The sequence below is a fragment of the Cervus elaphus genome, chromosome 5 (genome assembly GCF_910594005.1).
Source record: "Cervus elaphus chromosome 5, mCerEla1.1, whole genome shotgun sequence".
In the NCBI taxonomy this organism is placed as follows: domain Eukaryota; kingdom Metazoa; phylum Chordata; class Mammalia; order Artiodactyla; family Cervidae; genus Cervus; species Cervus elaphus.
Window position 1 is genome coordinate 113,046,688 of NC_057819.1, and position 24,651 is coordinate 113,071,338.

A 24,651-nucleotide genomic window follows, 5' to 3' on the forward strand; every position below is an offset into this window, starting at 1 on the left:
CTTGTTAATATCTTCTGCTTCTGTTAGATACCTACCATTTCTGTCCTTTATGGAGCCCATCTTTGCATGAAATGTTCCCTTGGTATCTCTAGTTTTCTTGAAGAGATCTCTAGTCTTTCCCATTCTGTTGTTTTCCTCTATTTCTTTGCATTGATCACTGAGGAAGGCTTTCTTATCTCTCCTTGCTGTTCTTTGAACTCTGCATTCAAATGGGTATATCTTTCCTTTTCTCCTTTGCTTTTCACTTCCCTTCTTTTCACAGCTATTTGTAAGGCCTCCTCAGACAGCCATTTTGCTTTTTTGTATTTCTTTTCCATGGGGATGGTCTTGATTCCTGTCTCCCGTACAATGTCACATACCTCCATCTGTAGTTCATCAGGTACTCTGTTTATCAGATCTAGTCCTTTAAATCTATTTCTTACTTCCACTGTATAGTCATAAAGGATTTGATTTAGGTCATACCTGAATGGTCTAGTGGTTTTCCCTACTTTCCTCAATTTCAGTCTGAATTTGGCAATAAGGAGTTCATGATCTGATCCACAGTCAGCTCCTGGTCTTGTTTTTGCTGACTGTATAGAGCTTCTCCATCTTTGGTTGCAAAGAATATAATCAATCAGATTTCGGTGTTGACCATCTGGTGATATCCATGTGTAGAGTCTTCTCTTGTGTTGTTGGGAGAGGGTGTTTGCTATGACTATTGTGTTCTCTTGGCAAAACTCTATTAGCCTTTGCCCTGCTTCATTCTGTGCTCCAAGGCCAAATTTGTCTGTTACTCCAGGTGTTTCTTGACTTCCTACTTTTGCATTCCAGTCCCCTATAATGAAAAGGACATCTTTTTTGGATGTTAGTTCTAGAAGGTCTTGTAGGTCTTCATAGAACCGTTCAACTTCAGCTTCTTCAGCATTACTGGTCGGGGTATAGATTTGGATTACCCTGATATTGAATGGTTTGCCTCGGAAATGAACAGAGATCATTCTGTCATTTTTGAGATTGTATCCAAGTACTGCATTTTGGACTCTTTTGTTGACTGTGATGGCTACTCCATTTCTTCTAAGGGATTCCTGCCCACAGTAGTAGATATAATGGTCATCTGAGTTAAATTCACCCATTCCAGTCCATCTTAGTTCACTGATTCCTAGAATGTCGATGTTCACTCTTGTCACCTCCTGTTTGACCACTTCCAATTTGCCTTGATTCATGGACCTAACTGATCCTGATTCATGGATTCCAGGTTCCTATGCAATATTGCTCTTTACAGCATCGAACCCTGCTTCCATCAGCAGTCCCATTCACAACTGGGTGTTGTTTTTGCTTTGGCTCCATCCCTTCATTCTTTCTGGAGTTATTTCTCCACTGATCTACCAATATGCTACTGGAGATCAGTGGAGAAATAACTACAATAAAAATAATTCAAGGATAACTCTAGTGCTTATTACCTGCTTAATAATAATATTATTATCTGCTTAATACTTTCAGATGGATCTTGAAATCAGATTTTCATGAATGGATCACAACATGGGTATCTATAGGGTATTAAGAGTCAGCTGAATGTCTAGGGGTAATATTTGATCTGAGGAAATTATGTTTTCAGTTTATCTAATTTATTTCCCTTTCTTGGAGATGTTGATCAAGAGAGTTACAAATATCAAGTGTACTTTGTAATACAAATGAAGTTCTCCATTAAAAAAACTTAAATTCTAAGCCAGAACTTTTAATTAACCTCCTTTACATTTGAAATAGTGTTTAAATATTTATTCAAAAGGTAAATGAGATCTGAAAATTAATCACTATAAATATTGAGTATTAAAAAATGAGCTAACATTTATTGAGTGCTTACCCTTAAGTGTACTTTATGATAATTTATTTGTTTAATCTTTACAATAACCACTTGAGAGAAGTACTGTTATTGTTTTATAGATGAACCTGAAATGGACTACTGTGAAAAGGAATAGACTTGCTATATGTCAAAGGATGGCAGATTGGGGGTTCAGTGGAAGGATTTTTATTCCTTTTGAGTTTATCTCATATTTAGTTATTGGGAAAGCCTCATGAAAATCCAGGGAGAAATCTTAATTATTTTTTAAAGTTTTCATGTAGATCAAGAGCTGTTAGATGTTCGTACATCTGTACCACATACATGAACATTTTAAAGATAAGACAACACCACCAGTGATAACTTGCTAAAGGAAGAAGGTTTATTGACTAAAAAGAACTGACAACATTTTCTGTGGGGTAATCAAATGAGTCATCATATTTATGTGTGATGTTCTTCCAGATAAATGGGAAGATACTACTGATAATGCTACTGATTGCCCAGACAGAGATTATATTTCAGTAACAGGAAGATAAGAGGACAGACCTTTTTTTTTAAGACTTGCTTATTTTCCCAGACAGAAATATTATGCCATCTCTTCTCAGAGAGTTTTTGGCATATGCTGTCTCTTGCATATCAGATTAATTGCTTTGAGATTTCTCTTCCAGGGAGTGGAGCCTGGTGGTAAGTATTTTGCTGCGCTGGTCTACCTCCTCAAGGACTTTCTTAACCACAATGGCTTTGACTGGATCTAAAATTCAAAATTTCAAAGGAAATTTTTAGAGAGTTGAAACAAGATGAATAAAATCACAATAGCTAAAATGTGGATGAGTCTTGAGGATATTATGCTAAGAGAAATAAATCAATCACAAAAAGACAAATATGGTATGATTCCACTTATATGAGGTACCTAGAGTAGTCAAATTCATAGCAAGAGAAAGTAGAATGGTAGTTGAAGAAACTGGAGGGAGGAGGAGGAAAAGGGGAGTTTTTTTTTTTAAACAGGAAAAGAGTTTCAATTTTACAAGATGAAAAGAGATAGACAGTAATGATGGCTACACAAGATTATGAATGTACTTAATGCCACTGAACTATACACTTAGTATGGTTAAGATAGTAAATTTTATGTTCTGTGTATTTTACTACAGTAAAAAAGTGGAAAAATAATAAGAAGTTATATTAATTAAAGGAATAATAGAATTTTTATATAGAAATGACTATGCAGGAAGCACAAATACTCAGACTCATTTTTGGGGAATTTCGATTTCTTGGCTAACTAAAAATGTGATGACAAAACACTTTGTTTAAAATTAGCACACATCGCTAAAGTTAGACATCTAGCACACACTGGTATCCACTACAGTTCTTTATTACATCTGTACTTACTGAGGCCTGGAAATATGAAAACAGTCAAGCTGTGCATTGAAAAGGAAGTAGAATAGCAGAAAATCAGAATTCCATTTTAATTACCTTTCATTTGGTTTCCCACATTTCCAGCTCCATAGTCTTTAGACTTGTAACCTCCAGACTTGCAAGCCCTGTGGACACAAATTGTTGAAAATGTCACACAGGAGAGTGACTTAGAAAGAAATCCTTTAACTCTAGATTCACTCTTGTTTTCCTTTTTTGTTCTCTTATTAATAGTATCCTGACCAGAGATTGAACCTGCACCCCCTGAAGTGGAAGCATAGTCTTGACACTGGACTGCCAGGGAAGTCCCCCTCTTTTTTTTAACTCTTGTTTTTCTTTAGCTGTTCGGTGAGAAGAGTTTCAGTGGGTCACACAGTTGAAGCTACTTTGCTTTAGCAACAAGATGTGGTTTTTAAAATCTTCTCACCTTAAATACAGGGCTTGTGGCACCTTGATTTTGTAAGATGTGGCTAATTTGTATCTTGGCAGTAGTGTATCACGCTTAATATTTAGCATTTATGCTCATAAATTTGGTCATTTCAATTTATGTTCACTTTCCGGGTATCTAAGTTTCAAGCAGATTTTGGTATATTGCATTTTCCCTGTAAAGAATTCCACTTACCCATCATCTCCACCAATGAGGAGACAGTAGGTCTCGATTTCTTTTTCCAGGTGGACCTTGATGTCCAGGAGCTGCTCATACTCCAGTTTCTGGCCCTCGGTCTCGGTCCTGACCTGGTGCAGCTGCTCCTCCAGGGCCCCGATCTGAGCCTGGATCTGGGCCAGCTGAGCACAGTAGTTGCCTTCCGTTTCCGTCAAGGAGCACTCCAGGGAGTGTTTCTGTTGGAAAACAGTAAAGAATCTGGGATGGATATACAGATATGCAGACATTTGCTTTGATAGATGACCTTTTCCTTTTGTTCCCTCTCCCTGTAATTGTTTTAGATTTCACATTGACACATAGTTAAGAAGACACTCTATGACACTCTTAAAAATCAGCAAATTTTTCTTTTTTGGTAGAATAAGCCAAAAGATATCGGTGATGCTGCTTCAGCTGTTACATAAAATACCATTCTTTTCTTATGTTCTAAGTTAACTACATAAAAATATATATTTTTTGGATATATGGATATATTCTCAACACAGTTAAGGCTTTTAACATCAACTGGCACACATTTAAAATGGTAACGTAGGAGCTTAATTTCCAAAATATACAAACAGCTCCTACAGCTCAATATAAAACAAAAAACCCAATCAAAAAAAGGACAGAAGACCCATGTAAACATTTTTCTAAAGAATAAATACAGATGGCCAACAGGCATATGAAAAGATGCTCAACATCACTAATTATTAGAGAAATGCAAATCAAAACTACAATGAAGTAGCTGCTTGTACCAGTCAGAATGGCATCCTCATAAAGTCTACAAATAATGAACTGGAGAACGTGTGAAGAAAAAGGAACTCTCCTACACCATTGGTGGGAATGTAAATTAGTATAGCCACCATGGAAAAAAAGTATGGAGGTTCCTTAAAAAACTAAAAATAGAGTTATTGTATGATCCAGCAATCCCATTCCTGGGCATATATCCAGAGAAAATATTAACTTGAAAAAATACATGCACACCAATGTTCATAGCAATACTATTTACAGTAGCCAAGACATGGAAGGAACCCAAGGACCCATCAAGAGATGAATGGATTAAGAAAATGTGGTGTGTATTTACACAATGGAATACTACTCAGCCATAAATGAAACCAGTGCTCGGGCCTGGTGCACTGGAAAGACCCAGAGGGATTGGGTAGAGAGGGAGGTGGGAGGCGGGATTGGGATGGGGAATACATGTAAGTCCACGGCTGACTGATGTCAATGTATGACAAAACCCACTACAATATTGTAAAGTAATTAGCCTCCAACTAATAAAAATAAATGAAAAAAAGAAAAGAAAAAAAACAGGGACATTCAGTTGAGAATATAAAAAAAAAAAAGAGAATGAAAGAATGCCATTTGCAGCAACATGGATGCAACTAGAAATTATCATATACATGAAGTAAGTCAGAGAAAGACAAATATATATTACTTATATGTAGAACCTAAAAAGTGATGCAAGTGAACTTATTTACAAAACAGAAACAGACTCACAGACATAGAAAACAAATTTATGGTTTCCAAAGGGGGAAGGGGAGAAAGAGATAAATTAGGATCTTGGGCTTAACAGATATACACTACTTTATATGAAATAGATAACAATAAGGTCCTCCTGGGAACTATATTCAATATCTTGTAATAAGCTTGTAATAAGCTATAATGAAAAAGAATCAGAAAAAGATATATATATATGTAATGTTCACATTTTTTTTTAATGTTCACATGTTAAATGTTAGTTATTATGATCATTATATCATCATAGAAGTTGGAATCAATTTTGCAGCTAAAGTCTATGTGTATATCTGAATCACTTTGCTCTATACCTCAAACTAACACAGCATTGTAAATCAACTATACATCAATTAAAAAAAAGAATAAAAAAGATAACCTAGGAGATGGTAAGAGATCAGCCTTTTCATACCGTGGCTAGGAGAGACTGAAGTTCAATTTCCAGTGTTTGGAGGTTGCGCTTCATCTCTGTCAGCTCATTCCTAGCTGAGGTGGTGGCTCCCACATCCTCCGTGATCTGCTGTTGCAGGGAAGCGCTCTGTCAAGTGTAAAGGAGGGAGCACATCTTAGTTTTGTGAACAGCGTTCAAAGGTAGAGGGGGTATTTTCCGGTTAAGGCTCACCTTTTCGTTAAACCAGGCCTCAGCGTCCCTGCGGTTCTGCTCGGCCAGGGCTTCGTACTCGGCCCGCATGTTGTTCAGCAGAACCGTGAGGTCCACGCCGGGCGCCGCGTTCATCTCCACGTTCACGTTGCCTCCGGCCGCGCACTGCAGAACCTGCATTTCCTGGAGATGGAAGAGCAATCAGCTTAGCTGTGTAGGGACGTCGTAAAAAGTCTAGAGGCTTAGATTTGGTAGGGTTCTTAGAGTTTCTCTGGGTCCACCTCCCAGGCTGTGCAGCTACCTCTACATTTCGTATTTCCTGTCTCATGAAGTAATGTGTTTTATTCTTATAAAGTTTTAATTGCTCCAAAGCTCTTCCTTCTGGTCAATTTAATTCCTGCTCCTAAAACTCCAATTCATCGATTTTAGTTCTGCTGCACAGAAAAAGAGTCTTTCTTCCTTTCCCAAATGAAAGTCCCTAAGATATTTAAAATGAGTTATCCTTATCTCTTATTCTATTTATTTATGGCTGAAATGTCTCCACCTTGATGCACTGGTCTGCATTTTACTTAAGAGACCAGCTTTGAAGTGTTCTCTGATCAGCTCTCTCCTGACCTCAGACAGTAGGAACATGATCCAGGGGCTAAGTCTAAAGAATTCTGAATAATTATAAACAAATATTTGTTACATATGTATATTTATAATTTAAACATACTTGCTTACTTGCAATTAATAAAGGGAGAACCTACTCCTCTAAAGAATCCTAGCTGTCAGTTAAGCTGTTAAGCTTGCACAGGGACTAGTGTCATGATGGACTTGGGTGTCAGACAGATCTCTGCATGAACTCCGGTTCTACTCTATAGTGGTTAAGCGAACCTGGGAAAATCCTTGACTTTTTAGTCTCGATTTTCAGATAAAATAAGAATAAAAAATATCCTTCTCTGGGTGGTTGAACGATGGGAAAGAATTATTAATGATAAGACCTAGTAATACTATCTGGTGTTTAAATGCTAAAACAAATGCTAGTTATTATGATCATTGTCATCATCACAGAAGCTGGAATCAGTTTTGCAGCCAAAGTCTACTTATTATCCCATCCGAGGTGTGGGCTGTTGGGATGCACTCAGTTCTAAGGTTGTGGATAGCAGACATCACTGCTAAGACTGTATACATTGCAACAGCAGGGATCAGCCTAGGTCTCTACTGCAGAAACCCTCCTGCCTGCCCATGTCCAGAGCCCTGAATTGGACCTAATGACAATAATGAGGCTTTCTTTTTTCCCGGTGATCTGTATACCTTCTCTTTCTCCAGGTGGGGTTTTTACTTCTGAGGATTTAGTGAAAACTTTCTCAGTTCAAGCAGAAATATATAAAAAAGATGCATGTGGGTCTGTCTGTGAGTGAATCATTTAAAAAATCAATTTATTCAATTCATCAAAAATCTGTTATAGGGACTTCCCTGGTGGTCCAGTGGTTGAGACTGAGCTTCCACTGCAGGGGGCACGGGTTCCATCTGTGGTTGGGGGACTGAGATCCCACATGCTGAGTTGTACACCCAAAGATTAAAAAAAAAGATTATCACGTAGCTACCATGGACTATAAACATTCCTGAACCTGTATGTTCATATTAATGTTCTTTAAGTAGGTATTGTTTCAAGACAGCCTCACGGCTAATCAAATTGCATTCTTAGCTTGATCTCCTGCTTTGAGGTTTGGCATGACTCTTAGAACTTTTTTGACTATTTTAAAAGAAATTCAATTTCAAAGAATAAAGATTTCTCAGAAAACAGTGGTTCTGAAAGCCTTCCCCAAAATGTCTCCAGAGTCATGGCTGTATGATCTGATTTTTTAATCTAACTTCCAATGATGACCACTTTGGATATTTATTTGGAAGTGTACATTTTTATATGTTTAGCTTCAGTCTCATTATTTTTATATACATTAAGTTTATATCTATCATATATATTAAGATTATACATTAAGAACATATGCTGAAGTGTATACGAAGTAAATGTTTAAGTGTTTTAAATCTGCCACTGTTTTATAGAAATCTAGCTCTGGTTTCCTTAAGATATCCTTAGAGTATATTTATTTTATCTAATTAGATGTAATCTCCTAAGTATGCCGTTTTAACTTAGCCATAATTGCCTAGCTGAAACATTGCTCTTGGAACCCTGATTGGTATGTTTGGTATGGAAAAGAAGATTCTTTCCCCCTCCCTGCCATGGGAAATTTGATGTGAGATCAGAGGTGAATCTGGACTAATACTTCACCACTGCTATGAACCACTCAGGCCTCATGTTTGTCTGATCACGGATCTTTAGTGCCAATTTCTTACTTAAGAAGTCAAGTCCATTATCTCCTGTTAAATGGATAGTGTCTGCAGAGGGATGGCAATATAAAGGCAGTCAGCTCTTACCTCTTTATGGTTCTTTTTGAGGTAAGTCAGCTCTTCACTCAGGGTTTCATACTGAATCTCCAAGTCTGTTCTGCAGAGGGTGATTTCATCCAGAACTCTGCGAAGCCCATTGACATCACTCTCTACGCTCTGATGAAGAGCCAGCTCATTTTCGTACCTTAAAGAGGGTTAATGATTTTCCAGTTAATTTCATGGTTGGGGAATTAGTCACTGATCAGTGATCAAATGCTAGAATTCTGGAATTTTAGAGTGACACATTTGGCCTAGATGGGAGGGGAGTTTGGGGGAGAATGGATACATGTATATGTATGGCTGAGTCCCTTTGCTATTCACCCGAAACTATCACAGCATTGTTAATCGGCTATAACCCAATACAAAATAAAAAGTTTAAGAAAATAAAGTGACACATTTGGCCACGAGAGACATTTTCAAAATATGTTGTATCGTAATTATTTTGAGATACTTTCTTGGCAGAAAAAGAACTAGGGTTTTGCACACTGCTTTGATAGCAGTTCATACTTTATATTTCGTAGCCAAAGAGTAAAAAAATAATAACATTCTGTTTAAGTCCAAGTATTTTACAGTGTTAGGACCAGAGTTGGTAATATTTAATGAGGGATCAAAAAATAAATTTAATGGAATGCTTCTCATTGACCTTGTGAATTTTTTTTTTCACTCTGTAAGTCTACTTACTTGAGTCTGAAATCATCAGCGGTCAGCCTGGCATTATCGATCTGCAGAACAGCATTGGCATTGCTGGTGGTAGAAGCAATGATCTGGAAGCAGGGAGTTTGACTTTTTAGAGGCAATTTATCATAACTGATAAAAACCAAAAAGTGTGTGTGTGTTTAAGATTAGGAAATGGAAATAATCCAAGTTAATATAGTTACTAGATAGATAGTGACATTTTCATCATAACTACTGAATCTATTTAGTGCTTATTTCCAGTGCTAAATTGAAATTCCCTTTAAGAAGTCACAAGTAGGAATGAGAAATGTTTTTAGTATTCAGTGAAGAAAGACAAAGAACATTTGGAAGTAAAAGTACATAAAAATGATGGTGAAGTGTAATTTCTTACCTGGTTTTTAAGATCCTCGATTATTGGGAAATATCTACTATAGTCGTGATCAAGACCACGGCAAGAACCGGGCCCAAATTTCTCATACCAGCCCTTGATCTTCTGCTCCAGGTCAGCATTGGCCTCCTCCAGGGCGCGAACATTCTCCAGGTAGGATGCGAGGCGGTCATTGAGATTCTGCATGGTCACCTTCTCATTGCCAGAAAGGAGGCCCCCCTCATTCACAGTAAAGCCAGCACAGGCATTGCTCCCCAAGGCATTTCCTCCTGACGAGCTGCCCCCAAAGGCACACGAGAAACTGCTTCCAATTCCAGGCATGCTGCAAGCATTTCCAGCCCCAAAGCTGGCTCCCCCACCAGAGAGCCTGAGAGAGCCGGTGGTGGGACGGGGACTGGCCCTCCTGGATCCACTGGGAAGTCGAAGAGACATGATGTCAGGACAGGTGTGTTGCAGAGCTGTGTTTATGAAAGCTGGAATGGAGTGACTGCCCATCCCAGCTCTTCTCTCGTCCTTTTTATAGACAATGCTCAAGTGTGTTCTGGATGAAATTCTGCCTACAGAGAGTCAAACACTGCTTGCCAGCCTCAGCAAGTTAGCTTAATTGGATGAATTTTCCTAATTAGTATCTAACTTTGCCCAGCTCATTTCTGTAGGAGGGCAGTTGCCCGCAGGTTGGTGGTTATCTGAGAAATGGGTCTGGGTGGAGCAATTTCTGGTTCCTTATTACATTTTTAAATTGTGAGTGAGTCATTCCTCACTTCCCTCCTTAGAAGATAAAAACTCACCAGTCCACCACCGAATAAAAATCTGGTGTTATGGTTTTGGGCTGTTAGGCCAAGGTAGATTTTGATGTTTCTGAGACTTTTACTGCTTCTGTTTTTACAGTTCTTTCCACATAAATAGAGGACAGGACAGCAATCATTATTTCCCCAGCTTGGATCTTCAACCACCGTCTTTCCTCCTCAACCCTTGCTACTGTTTCTGGTGGGAAGTTAATTTCCATTTTGGCTGACATGCAGGGTGTTTTGTTGACACGTACTTATGTCTGGGTAGAGTTGTCTTCTCACATCCATTTTGGTAATTAGGAACACACCCCTAATTGCTGTTATGGGTTGTGGGAGTTTGGAAGGACATTAACTTATTTCCTGACCTTGCAAAATTTGAAGCAAAAACCTGGAAAGAATTATTTCACCTGTTTCTACTTCGTGGTGGTTTCGCTTAGGTGAAAGTCATCAGTAAGCTTCTTCCTGGATGTGGATTCCCACATATTTATTGAAAACTCTAAATATTATGGCAATTTGGGGAAAAAAATCTGGAAATTGGCTTATGGACAAAATTTCCATGAATATTTATTATGTGAGGCTGTTGTGAAAATATGGGTTAATTCTTTCATTCATTTAGAACCTACTATGTGCCAGTCATTCTTCTGACACTTGTGATAAGTAGAATCATACACTATTTGTCCTTTTGTGACTGGCTTGTTTCACTTAGCAAAATGTCTTCAGAGTTCATCCATGTGGCAGCATGTATCAGATTTTCCTCTCTTTTTAAGGCTGAATAATGTTCCATTGCATGTATTTTGTTTATCCATTCATCAGTCAGTGGCCACTTGGGTTGCATCCACTTTTTAGTTATTTTAAATAATGTATAATGCAACTATGAACACGGATGTATAAATATCTGTTCCAGTCCTTGTGTACCCTTTTCATGGGAACATACCCCAAAGTAGAATTATTAGATCATATGGAAATTTTATTTTTAATTTTTTGAAGAAATACTGTACTATTTTCCATAGTGGCTGCACTATCTTATATTCCCATACATAGTGCACAAGGATTTTGATTTCTTCACATCATCACAAACATTTGTTATTTCCTTTTTTTTGACAGTCACCATATCACATGGTATCTCATTGTAGTTTTGACTTGCATTTTCCTAATGATTAGTGATGTTGGGCAGCTATTCATGTCCTTGTTGGCCAATTGCATATTTTCTCTGGAGAAATGTCTATTTAAGTCCTTTGCCCACTTAAAATATCATGTTGGGTTTTTTTTTTTTTTGGTTAAGTTGTAGGAGTTTGTTTTATATTCTGGATATTAACTCATTATCGTCTTATTTTTAGATAGGTTGAATTAAGAGTTGGACATGACTGAGTGGCTAAGCACACACATGCACACATCACTCTTCATTTTTGGATTGTGATTATTTTATCTAACTTAAGGAAGTGATTAACTCTGCGAGGTCATAAAAGTATCTTCTGGTAACATACTCGAAACATTTTGCCTTTCATGGTTAAGGCTTTGGTAGTTTGGAATAATTTTTGTGTATTCTATGGTATGTAATCAAATTTCGTTTTTTCGATATGGATAATGATTTCAACACTGTACAGAATAGTGTCACCCTCTCTCTGCAATGCCATGCCATACTGTCATAAAGGAACTGTCCAATGCCTCAATTAGTCAGGAAATCGAAGTCCTCAATAAAGCTTCATTTAGGTGGGGATTCACCTGTTACTATTTTTTGGTCTGGTGCAGAAACATATCGTTTTGGTTACCATTGCTCCGTAATATAACTTGGTATCTGGTAAGGCAAGTATTCCTTTGTTCTTAGTTCTTATTTGCCATCAAGTCAAATATTCCTTCTGTATTGCTCTTTCATATAAAATTTAAAGCCTGATTCTCAAATGCAGTAATAGCCCAAGATTTGCTTGAAATCCATTAAGCTATTTGAATAAAATTGACATCTCTGTGATATTGTGTATGTCTATCCAAAAAGTTGAATATTCTTTCCATTTATTTAGGTCTTTCGTAATGTTCTTCAGTGAAAAGGTGCAGATTTCTTCATAATATGCTTTTGCATCCTTTTTAAGGAACTATTTCCAGATACTTATCTAATATTGCCAAAGATATCTTTTAGAAATCACACTTTCTGGACAAATTGTACTAAGAAATGCAGTTGATATCTGTGTAGTGGGTTTGATCAACTTTACTACAGTCTGTTTTTCCCCCACCCAGTTTAAAATTTTTATTTTATTTTTTTGGCTGTGTAGTATGCAGGATCTTAGTTCCCGGACCAGGAATTGAACCCGGACATTTGATCATGGAAGCATGGAGTCATAGCCATTGGATCTCCAGGAAATTCCCATCCCCCAGCTTTTATTTATTAATTTTCCCAGTTTTATTGAGGACCAACTGACAAAATTATAATGCATAAATTGTAATACAGTATTACAGAATTGTAATACAATTGTAAGAAATTATTCTCACAATGAAGTTAGTAAATGCATTTATCACCTCATATGGTTACCTTTTTTTTTCTTTTTGGTGAGAACATGTAATATCTGCTCTCTTAGCAAATTTCAGGTATTCAGTACAGTATAATTAACTTTAGTCATTATGCTACACATTAGATCCTCAGAATTTATTATTCATCTTTTAACTAAAATTATGTACCCTTTTTTCTCCATTCCCTAGTCCCTGGCAATATCATTCTACTCTCTGCATGAAAATATGATTTTTTTAAATTGGAGGATAATTGCTTTTCAATGTTATGTTAGTTTCTGCCATAAAACAACAGGAAAATATTCTTGACATAAACAAACATAGCAATGTTTATAGAATAAAATGTTAAAATCCTTCCTCACCTTCCCCTCTCTTTTGTCCTCCCTGCTTTATCAGGAAGCTGCAGTTTATCCATCCAAGTGTTTTCACCCTTCCAAATGGATTTCTGTTTATTTGCACACATACACAACGTGTAAAACTACACACGCTATCTGTGAGTCTTCTGTGTTAAATGTGTTGTTCTGTAACTTGTTTTGTTCACCTTCCATAATACACTTTAGTGCATGGGTGGGTGCCCAGTGTGGATGAAACCATTGGTTGACCCTTAATTTTAGCTGGGCAATAGCTCGCCACAAGAAAGACTGCTATCTCTGGCTTTCTTTGCAGCCAGCTGTGGCAATGTAATTAAGTAGCTGATATGATGTAAGCAGTATATGTGGCAAGTTCTAGAAAGCTTTGTCTAAGAGAAAGCAGACACAGATCTTTTGTCCTGTCTTCTCCGTTTTCCTCCATCCTGGTTCAGGGTGTGATGGCTGGGTATGAGGGTTGGAGGGTCATCTTGGACTATGAGCTGGTACCATATCCTGGGTATGGCAGAATGGAAAACTGAAAGGAACGTGGGTCCCGGAGGATGCCGTGAGGCACAAAGCTGCCATCCACAGTCCTGATTAGCCTACTTTTGAATTTTTATGTATGAGAGAAACACACTTCTATCTGTGTAAAGTCATGTTATTTTGTTATTGTTACTCAGGGCCAAACCTAATATTAAGTAATTTGTTTACTATCTTATTTAGGAACTTTCAGATTGTTTCCTACTTTTTGCTGTTATTAATAATGCCAGACATGTTTTCATTTTTCTTTAAGGTAGAATTCTTAAATCTTTTTGTTAGTTCATTTTAGCCAGATTTGTTGAGGTTTAATGTATGTATAATAAAATTCATTCTTTAAGCATACTCTATGAGTTTTGACAACTTCATAGTCGTGTAACACTCACTACAATCAAGATATAGAAAGTTCTGTTACTCATCCCCCAATTCCTTTTACCCCTTTGTCATCAACCTATCCCCACAGCCCCAGCTCCAGACAAACACTGATCAATTTTCTATTTCTATAGTTTTGCCTATTCCAGAATGTCATGTAAATGGAATCATACAGTATGTATCCCTGAATCTGACTTCTTTCACTTAGCATAAGACAACTGAAATGCATTCACGTTTGAACCAGCACATCAGGGCAGTGGGAATTCTGCTAGACGCCTCCCACAGAAATGATGAAAACCTCCTAAATATATCCCAGCATGTGGAACTCAATTTCCTGTCCACTTAAAGTGACTCTATATTCATGTGCCTACAATAGATCAGTTCATGCCTACTAGTGCACCTGATTAATAGCACCTTTTGCTCCCTCTCAGATGTTACATTTGGATAATAACTTACCGCCCCTTTATCTTAGACTGGCCCTCAGAATGCTTGTGGATATCCAAACACCACCAGACCTGAGGGAAACTGATGATGGAAGGGACGTTGGCATGGAAACAGACAGCAGATTTCACCAATTGTGGTAAATTATTTTAGTTTTGCAAATTTTACAAAAAGTGGCCATATGAACCTAATTCTAGGGCCCCCTTTGTGCCCTTGTGCTAATGAGGCTTCTTGAAGCTTCTGTGTCATTAGTGTATGGTACTTTCACCTCTGTCAGTCACCATGACCTCAGCTTCATCCCTCAGCCCAGTCCTCCATCACACTTGGTTCTTCTAAGCCTTGAATCTCTCTTGGATTTTATGAGGTTGACTAGTTCCAGGAAGATGTATTTGGTTGTTGCTATTGAGGCTACTTCCGTCACTTCCTTTCTTCCAAATTAAAAAAAAAAAATCCACCTTTAATTCTTCTCTTATTTTTTTCTATCTTTTTGGTTTTATACATTTTTCATTCTTAAATGGGGTGTGGGGAGGAAGAAGAACCTACATGTTCAGTATGGTGTGTTTTTGGAAAGAAGATGGCAGTACTCTGTCTGTACCATGATTGGGTGCAGCCTCAAATTGGTCACATTCAAGACTATGACTCTTGCATCAGCCCTTGGGGCTCAGGGAACATGTGAAATATCTGAATCAGAGACAAAATAGGGCCTTTCAGATATCCTCAGAAAGTTCTAATATAGCACAAAACTGTTTGTATCTTGCCTGTTTGTGTTTTTGCTGTCCTTGTAGGACTGAGGAGGGAGATCCTGCCTGATTCCTCCATGCTGTGTTTTACTCCAGAGGCCACGAGCTCTTATGGTCCTGATTGTTCAGGGCAGTACCTTCTCGGCCTGTTCTGTAAAATATTTGTTTCCAAGGGCCTGATGGTGAAATGTCTAGGACATGTTCTGTTAGCCAAGGTCTGAATGATGGATACTGGACAAGGTTTGGTAGTTAACAATTAAGAGTGCCCAATGAAAGTTTTAGAACTGAACATTGAACAACAGACTGGTTCCAAATCGGGAAAGGAGTATGTCAAGGCTGTATATTGTCACCCTGCTTATTTAACTTATATGCAGAATACATCATGAGAAATGCTGGCTGGATGAAGCACAAACTGGAATCAAGATTGCTGGGATAAATATGAATAACCTCAGATATGCAGATGACACCACCCTTATGGCAGAAATTGAAGAAGAACTAAAGAGCCTCTTGATGAAAGTGAAAGAGGAGAGGGAAAAAGTTGACTTAAAACTCAACATTCAGAAAACTAATGTCATGGCATCTGGTCCCATAACTTCATGGCAAATAGCTGGGAAAACAATGGAAACAGTGAGAGACTTTATTTTCTTGGGCTCCAAAATCACTGCAGTTGGTGACTGCAGCCATGAAATTAAAAGACGCTTGCTCCCTGGAAGAAAAGTTATGGCAAACCTAGACAGCTTATTAAAAAGCGAGACGTTATTTTGCTGACAAAGGTCATCTGCTCAAAGCTATGGTTTTTCCAGTAGTCATGTATGGATGTGAGAGTTGGAGCATAAAGAAAGCTGAGCACTGAAGAACTGATTCTTTTGAACTGTAGTGTTGGAGAAGACTCCTGAGAGTCCCTTGGACTGCAAGGAGATCCAACCAGTCCATTCTAAAGGAGATCAGTCCTGAATATTCACTGGAAGGACTGATGCTGAAGCTGAAACTCCAATACTTTGGCCACCTGATGCGAAGAGCTGACTCATTGGAAAAGACCCTGATGCTGGGAAAGATTGAGGGCAGGAGGAGAAGGGGACGACAGAGGATGAGATGGTTGGAAGGCATCACCTACTCAATGGACAGAGTTTGAGCAAGCTCCGGGAGTTGGTGATGGCCAGGGAGGCCTGGCATGCTGCAGTCCATGGGGTCGCAGAGTTGGATACGACTGAGTGACTGAACTGAATGAAAGTTTTGGGGATTTGTTAGCTATTGATACCAGTGTTTTACCTTTTTTTTCCACTAAGACTGAATTCTTAGAAATGTGGATGAGTACTTAAGTTTTCCAGCCCTCATACTTATGCTTTCCAGAAGTATTAGCTAAAACCATGCATTTTGGAATCACAACTTAAGTTTGTATTAAATATAAATCTGTCTTGTATAGAGAGACAAGTCTTTTTATCTGAATAGGAAAGAGTGGATATAGAAAAATGGAAGTTAGATTGTTTTTGGAAAGAATAAGAACGCTCTTGGGAATAAGGAGTGACTAGCACTGGTGGTCGCAAACAAAGAGGGTCCAACATTGTGGTACTGAGATGATGGATTAGCCAGGTGTCTTGAGAGAGCTGTAATTGTGGTTCTAGTCCTCCAATTCCTAGGAGATGGAGCCTCTGGATGACCCTACCAGTCAGAATGAGATGGTAACAAGACATAATGAAGTAGCTTGCAGCCTAAGAGAGAGAATATCTAGTGACCAGGACTTAATAAATATGAAGACAGAGAAGACTGGTGTTGGAGAGGAGCTGGAGATGGGTGGTGAACAGAGAGGAAAAGACTACATCTCTGCACACAAGAATCTGTTGATGATGGACATTCCTGGATGGCAATGGAATCTTAGTGTGAAATAGAAGGTGCTTTGGGGAAATTGTTGATTTTTTCCTGGTCAATTAAGACTCTGGTCAGCGAGGAAGAAAGGGAGATCTGAATTTGAATTTATCCCCCACCGCCCATCATCTGTGTAACTCTGGGGAAATTGCTTAATCTATTTGTATGTTTATGCCTTTATGTAAATAAAAATAATAAAAACACTTACCTTATAAGTCTTTATGAAGATCAAAATGGTGAATTCACAGAAAGCAAGATTAAAGCACACTCAATAAATGTAAGACATTGGTATTATGGTCCTGCAATTGAAAGTACTTTTAACCTAACCCGATCCAACTCTACACCATTGAACTTATGACTTCCATTACCAAAATTGGAGCCCTTCATCAGAAGAAGACCATGAAAAAGGTAACGTCCAGCTGTAGCTATAGTTCAAGAAACTATGCCAGGGCAGAGGTCAACTACTTATGTGGGAGTAGGAAATATAGCAATCAAAATGATCTTTGAGACCTGGAGATGCAACCTTAGTGTGGCTCAGCACCTAGATATGTTGCAGTTGAGTATGTGGGCCACTTTGAATTCCACATGGTGTATATACCAGTTGGTTAAAATCCTTTAGTGAGAGACTTCCTTGGTGGTCCAGAGGCTAAGACTCTAAGCTTCTGGTCCAGGGGGCCTGGGTTTGATCCCTGATTGGGGAACTGGATCCCATGTGCTGTGACTAACACAGTGCAGTCAAACAAACCAATCCTCCCCCACCCCCATGCCCCCCCCAAAAGCCAAAACAACCCTTTTGTGATACTTTGTCATTCACATTGGAAATCTAGGTTATTGCAGAGCTCTCTGCCTCATCACCCATATAAAATAAGCTTTTATATCCCAGAACTTTGCTGCTGTCAAGACCCAGCTGTACTTTCTAAAATAACTTGGTTACGATATCAGGCAGGATCTTGTGTGCAGGAGGATATGAGCAAGATTGCGAACCACCCCAGTCAATAAGTAACTAAGTGCAAAATGGAAAAAAGTTATCCAGATTCAGAGTAACAAACTAACATTAGCCCATCACCCCTGCAGGCCAGGCATTCTAAGGTTGAACCAATTATAAAGCTCAATCAGTATCATTTTCTGTTACATCCATAGCAGCTCAAACTCAAAGAGAACCAGTCATTTACATAGTTAATCAGGGACAGATTTGGGACCAGAGGTTAGGACTGGCATTGTTTCCAATTCATCCTGTCATGAACTGGAGTAAATATGACTACAAGTGAAGCCCTTAATTTTATTAGCATATCCTTAGTACTGTGACACTGAGATCAACTGGAAATTCAAAAGCACAGAATTTATCAAAAATAACTTGGGACAGAAAATTTTTAATGAAAAGGCAATAAAGATTCCACCAAATGCAAGCGAAAACCAGGGACAGAGCAAGATTTTTTCCTATTCCTGGGAAGGATGGCATACAAAGAACCTGAGAAAGGGAAGAGAAGGAAAACATCTTCTAACCCTTTTATTTTGAAGAACAGAAATGAATGGTTTCCTTGGGTTTTTGGTCAATAGGATTTTACAAAAGCAGACTTTTTTTTTTTTTTTAAATAGCGTTTCCCCTCATTGAGGGACTTTAGAAGGCAGTCGTTGCTCCATTGTAATGTTGCTTATTTTTGAGGATTTTTCTTCAACCGAGTGGACCCTTAGTGAGAGGACACTGCCAAGCTGATCAAGTTCCCCAACCACTGTTTTGACAACAGCTTCTTCTTTTGAGTCTGAAATAAAACAAATGCAAGCTTAGTACTCATTCTTAACAGGTGGAAAGGTATTTAGTCACAATGGGCATGCTCGTGTAAATCAGTTTACAGAACTTTCCTGGTGGTCAAATGGCTAAGACTGCTGCTCTCAATGCAAGGGGCCTGGATTTGATTCCTGGTCAGGGAGCTAGATCCCACATGCTGCAGTTAAGACCCGCCACGGCCAAGTAAATAAATAAATAAAAATATTAAAAAAAAAAACAGTTTGCGAGTCTGCTGAAAATTGAGATGTAATGCTCAATATCTGTGCTTAGCAAGGCCTGAGATTATCTTTCTTATCTTTTAGAACAATGGGTGTTTGAAAGCATAAGTGAAACATGCATTAAGAAGTATCAGGCAGGTATAGGCCTGGAGCAAGTAATGTCTTCTTTTAAACACCAACTTGCCCTGTTTTCGTGGTTTAAAATAAAGTTGCTTTTCTAGGAAAACATTGAAACTGGGAAAACAATAGGTTCTAAGTAAGAAAAATGTTGGGGGAATTGATTTCCCATTTCAGTAATTTCATAATTTGACCACATCTGTTCTACAGGAACATGAAATATGAATGTTAAGAGCTGATACCCTTCATCCACTAGAACTAAACTTATATACAATTTTACTTAGTTTCCAAATAAGTGACTTATTTAATATGACTCCTGGAGTTTAAAGAGTTATTCCAAGTGGAAAAAAAAAAAAGCCCTCCTGTACCTTTGACTTGATTTTCAGAATTTTTGGGCCCACGCCCTTCTGATTTGTAACATGTGGACTTGCTTTTTCTGTGAAGAGAAAAGAAAATTGCTGCAGTTTTCTTTCATTATGGATCTCATAAATAACTATGAATGGGGAATAAAGGTTTTGGAGTGCTAGTTTCAATTGAAGTTCTAGTTTCAAATATGGCTTCAACATTAGTTGAAGGAAATGAGATCTCCAAGATCTCCAAGATCCCGTGGAGAAGGAAATGGCAACCCACTCCAGTATTCTTGCCTGGGAAATCCCATGGACAGAGGAGCCTGGCTGGCCATAGTCCATGGGGTTGCAGAGTCAGACATGACTTAGCCACTAAACAACACCGCAACAGGGTGGTAACCAGTGAAGCCACAATGGAGTGTGTTATTATAAGAGATATGCTTCAATGCTCAATCTCAGAAAGCAGTTTTCCTCCTGGATTGGAGTCCAGGCATGGCTCAATATTCCATATTTAAATGTTCTCTACATTAACAGGTATAGATACTTTACATACTAAGAGATTGGATTTTGCTGCCTGTTTTCATGTCATCTACATGTAGTAACAAATTGCTAAGTGATGCTCTTCAGAGCAGGAAATTCTAGGATACAGTATTGGTTTACACGTACACTGAGAAAACCTAGTCGATGTTTTTCATGTTTTTCACAAGTTAATATTTACCTTCCTTCCCCATCTATTAATTTGCAATACATTTCAATTTCTTTTTCTAAAAATATTTTGACATCGAGAAGCCTTTCATGCTCAAGCTTCTGGCCTTCTGTTTCCATCCGAATCTGCTGGAGTCGATCCTCCGTTGCTCCAATCTGCTCTTGGATTTGCTGGAGCTGATGGCAGTAATTGCTTTCAGTCTCAGCCAAGGAGCATTCATAGGAATGTTTCTGAAAGAAGAACAAAGCACAGCTTGCACATGTAACAGATAAACCACATGTTCATGCTTTAAAAACATTCTCAAGGTAGAAAGAAATATTTTGTACATGGGCTAAATCTTTCCCCTTGAAAATCAACATTAGCCAAATTAAAAAAATTTTTGTTCTCCATTGAGAAAACTTGTTTTTCCTTCTTCAAGTTTTGGGATTGGTGAATAAGAAGTAATATTTATAGACAAAATGCTTGATATATAATATGTCCATGTTCATTTAATGCATCTTTAGTGAAATATAATTAGTTATATATATTCAGATATATAATTATATATTTTCAGTTATATATTAATATATATACATATGTGTATATATATATATGGGCTTCCCAGGTGGCTCAGTGGTAAAGCATCTGCCTGCCAATGCAGGAGATGCTGGTTTGATCCCTGGGTTGGGAAGATCCCTTGGAGAAGGAAATGGCAACCCACTCCAGTATCCTTGCCTGTAGAATCCCATGGACAGAGGAGTCTGGCGGGCTACAGTCCATGGGGTTGCAAGAGTCAGACATGACTTAGCAACTAAACAACAACTATATATATATATATATATATATATATTTACTTAATACAGACACACATTCAAGTCAAGGTGATGCCTACGAACCATGGCCATGAGGGACTGAAGTTCTATTTCCAAGGTTTGCAGGTTGCGCTTCAGTTCCATCAGCTCATTTCTGGCTGCCGTAGCAGCTCCCACATCTTCAGAAATCTGCTGATGCAGCGATGTGCTCTGAAGCATAATTGTCAGATGGGTTAGTGACCTGCTTGGCGGTCTCCTGAACAAACCCTTGGCCTGTGATTTGCTACATGTACCTTCTCATTAAACCAGGCCTCGGCATCTTCGCGGTTCTGTTCCGCCAAGTCCTCGTACTCAGCCCTCATGTTGTTCAACAGAACAGTGAGGTCCACTCCTGGGGCTGCGTTTATTTCCACGTTCACGTTCCCCCCAGCTGTACCCTGCATGACTTTCATTTCCTGGAAAAGCAATCTGTATTAATCATCAAAGTATACTTAAAGAAAATTATTGAAGTATAGTTGATTTTGGGCTTCTCAGGTGGCGCTAGTGGTAAAGAACCTATCTGCCAGTGCAGGAGATGTAAGAGACGTGGGTTCGATCTCTGGGACAGGAAGATCCCTGGAGAGGAAAATGGCAATTGCCTCCAGTATTCTTGCCTGGAAAATTCCATGGACAGAGGAGCCTGGTGGGCTATAGTCCATGGGGTTGCAAAAAGTCAGGCACGACTGAGCTCTCTCTCTCTCTCTCTCACACACACACACACACACACACAAGTTGATTTACAATGTTGTGTTAATTTCTTCTATAGAGCAAAGTTACTCAGTTATACATACATACCTACAGATTCTTTTTCATATTCTTTTTCATCATGGCTTATCACAAGGTATTGAATATAGTTCCCTGTGCTATACAGTAAGACTTTGCTTTTTATCTCTCCTATATATAATAGTTTGCCTCTGCTAATCTCAAACTCCCAATTCATCCCTTCCTTCTCCCCCTTCCCTCCTGGCAATCACAAATCTGTTCAAGGTAGACTTTTGATTGAGATCCACAGTGGACTTGAGGAGGGGCATCAGATACCATAGGAAACCAGGGTTCCTTACCTCCTGGTGATTTTTTTTGAGGTATGTCAGTTCCTCACTGAGTGCTTCGCACTGTATCTCCAGGTCATTTGTACAAAGAGTCAGCTCATCCATAACTCTGTGAAGACCATTGATGTCCGCCTCAACACTCTGGTGCAGAGCAAGCTCATTTTCATACCTAAAAGGTTGTTAAAATGCTTGAGAACTACAATCGTAGGTAGGTGCAAAGCATGACTTTTCTAGATGTTTCATATACAGAAAGATACTGATGTTCAGTACATACCCCTGAAGCAGATGATGATAGCAAAATGATGAAACACTTTGGAACACTTATTGATTTATGAATATTATTTTGGAGCTGTTTCTTCAGAGTTTATTTTTTTTTCAGAGTTTATTTTTGGCATCCCATGTGCTTACCAGAAGAAAATTACTCTTTAAAATTTATGTTAACTTTACCCTAAATGCCCATCAGCAGAGAAATAGATAAAGAAGATGTGGTACATATATATGATGGAATATTATTCATCCATTAAAAAGAATGAAATAATGCCATCTGCAGCAACATGGATGGACCTAGACATTATCATACTGAGTAAAGTAAGTCAGGCAAAGAAGGAGAAATATTGTATGGCATCCTTCATATGTGGAATCTAAAAAGGAATGTTACAAATGAACTTATTTACAAAACAGAAACAGACTCACATACTTAGAGAACAGGCTGATGGTTGTCAGGGGGAATGATGAGAGGGAGGGATAGTTAGGGAGTTTGGGATCGACATATACATACCACTATATTTAAAATGGATAACCAATAAGACCTACTGTATAGTACAGGGAACTCTGCTCAATGTTATGTGGCAGCCTGTTGGGAAGTTTGAGGGAGAACGGATACATGTATATGTATGGCTGAGTCCCTTTGCTGCCACCTGAAACTATCACAGCATTGTTAACTGGTTATACTCCAATATAAAATAAAACGTTTTTAAAAAGCTAAAAAAATAAAATTTATGCTAGCTTTGTATCAGGCACATTTAATCTCTTCAGTGATCTAGTCTGACTTTATAAAACCATGTTGATTTTTAAACCAAAAGTTATATTCTCTACTCCAACTGTAGTATTTTTACCTTTATTATAATTAATTACTTTATGTTTACTTACTTCAGCCTGAAGTCCTCAGCAGTCAGTCTGGCATTTTCATTTTGTAGAACAATGCTGGCATTACAGGTAGTCACAGAAATAATCTAAATAGCGTAGATGGTGCAAAATGTTAGGTCCCAAAAGTCAAGGGAGATTCCAGATCTCATTGTGATTCTTATCTTCTTAATCCATAAAACATCTATTTTAGTATCATGTTTTCCTATTTTAAAGAAATTTGGATTTTCTGCAGAGTTTAAGAGCCAAGTGTAAACTTTTCCAATTACAGACAATTTTAATACTCTTCATCAAAAAGTATGAGCTAGATAAAAGATCAGTGAAGCAATTCTATCTATTTGGAAACAATTTCTCTTTCATCAATTAATTCTGCAAATCCTTATTGCCAGGCAGTGTGCCAAGTACTGGGAATGTAGAGTTAGCAAATTCATACAAATTTGCTAAGCATGTTTTCTATTACATCTTTTTTTTTTTTTTTTAAGGTTATGCACACCCAAAGTCTGTAGTAAAAGTATCCATCTTTCTTACCTGCCTTTTGAGATCTTCAGTGACTGAGAAATATTTACTATAGTCATGAGCAAGTTGCCGGCCAGAACCAGGCCCACATTTCTCATACCAGCCCTTGATTTTCTGCTCGAGGTCAGCGTTGGCCTCCTCCAGAGCACACACATGGTCCAGGTAGGATGCCAGGCGGTCATTGAGGTTCTGCAGTGTCACCTTTTCATTCCCAGAGAGGAGGCCATGCTCATTTTCAAGAAAACCAGTAGAGACACCACTTCCCAACCCTCCACCACCATGGGAGAAACTTCCTCTAGAAGAAACGCTTCCAAGAGGGCCAGAGAAGTTGCTTCCTGCTCCCAACCCACAGCATACATTTCCAGCCCTGAAGCCTGTCCTTCCACCCGTTAGCCGACCAGGGCCAGCTTGAGAGCAGAGCCGCCTGGATCCACTAGAAAGTCGAAAAGACATGGTGACAGCCCCAAACGACCCTTTCTCAGAGAGGCACAAAGTCAAAAGACACCATCCATGAAGTTAGCTCTGTTGGCCTTTTATAGGATTTAGTAGGTCATTTCAGCCTTAACTATGCCGATCTGTAATAAAATATTACTTGCATGCTAATTGTTGTTTTTCATAATTGGGTGATTTTTTAATAGTGTCCAGTCTGTAGGTGGAAAGCTGGCCCAAGGATATCTTTGTATATGAAAAAGGTGCCAGATAGAGTAATACCAAACCACAGTTTTAAAAGTCAATATTATATATGAGTCAATGTACATCATTTTGACCTCTGAAATAGATTTTAGTTGTTTTTTTCCTCCAATATAACAAAAGATTCATAATTCAAATGGACAGTGTCTAACGCTTTTGTTCTGAAAATACTTATGAACTATTTTTTATT

The 24,651-nt window shown here is 38.4% G+C and overlaps 2 protein-coding genes across 2 annotated transcripts; both read right to left on the minus strand.

Annotated features, from left to right (window-relative positions):
* Positions 1-2,173: 2,173 nt before the first annotated feature.
* KRT25 (keratin 25) lies at positions 2,174-9,975 on the minus strand. Its single transcript, XM_043904493.1, has 8 exons — positions 9,476-9,975; positions 9,091-9,173; positions 8,398-8,554; positions 6,001-6,162; positions 5,791-5,916; positions 3,846-4,063; positions 3,284-3,351; positions 2,174-2,564 (listed from the first exon to the last, which is right to left on the minus strand). Exons 1-8 carry the CDS (start codon positions 9,965-9,967, stop codon positions 2,455-2,457), a joined length of 1,416 nt encoding a protein of 471 aa, XP_043760428.1. The 5' UTR covers positions 9,968-9,975; the 3' UTR covers positions 2,174-2,454.
* An 8,349-nt stretch (positions 9,976-18,324) lies between these two features.
* KRT26 (keratin 26) lies at positions 18,325-24,265 on the minus strand. Its single transcript, XM_043900951.1, has 8 exons — positions 23,784-24,265; positions 23,262-23,344; positions 22,125-22,281; positions 21,318-21,479; positions 21,109-21,234; positions 20,246-20,463; positions 19,549-19,616; positions 18,325-18,819 (listed from the first exon to the last, which is right to left on the minus strand). The coding sequence occupies exons 1-8, from the start codon at positions 24,222-24,224 to the stop codon at positions 18,665-18,667; spliced, it is 1,410 nt and encodes a 469-aa protein (XP_043756886.1). The 5' UTR covers positions 24,225-24,265; the 3' UTR covers positions 18,325-18,664.
* Positions 24,266-24,651: the final 386 nt, after the last annotated feature.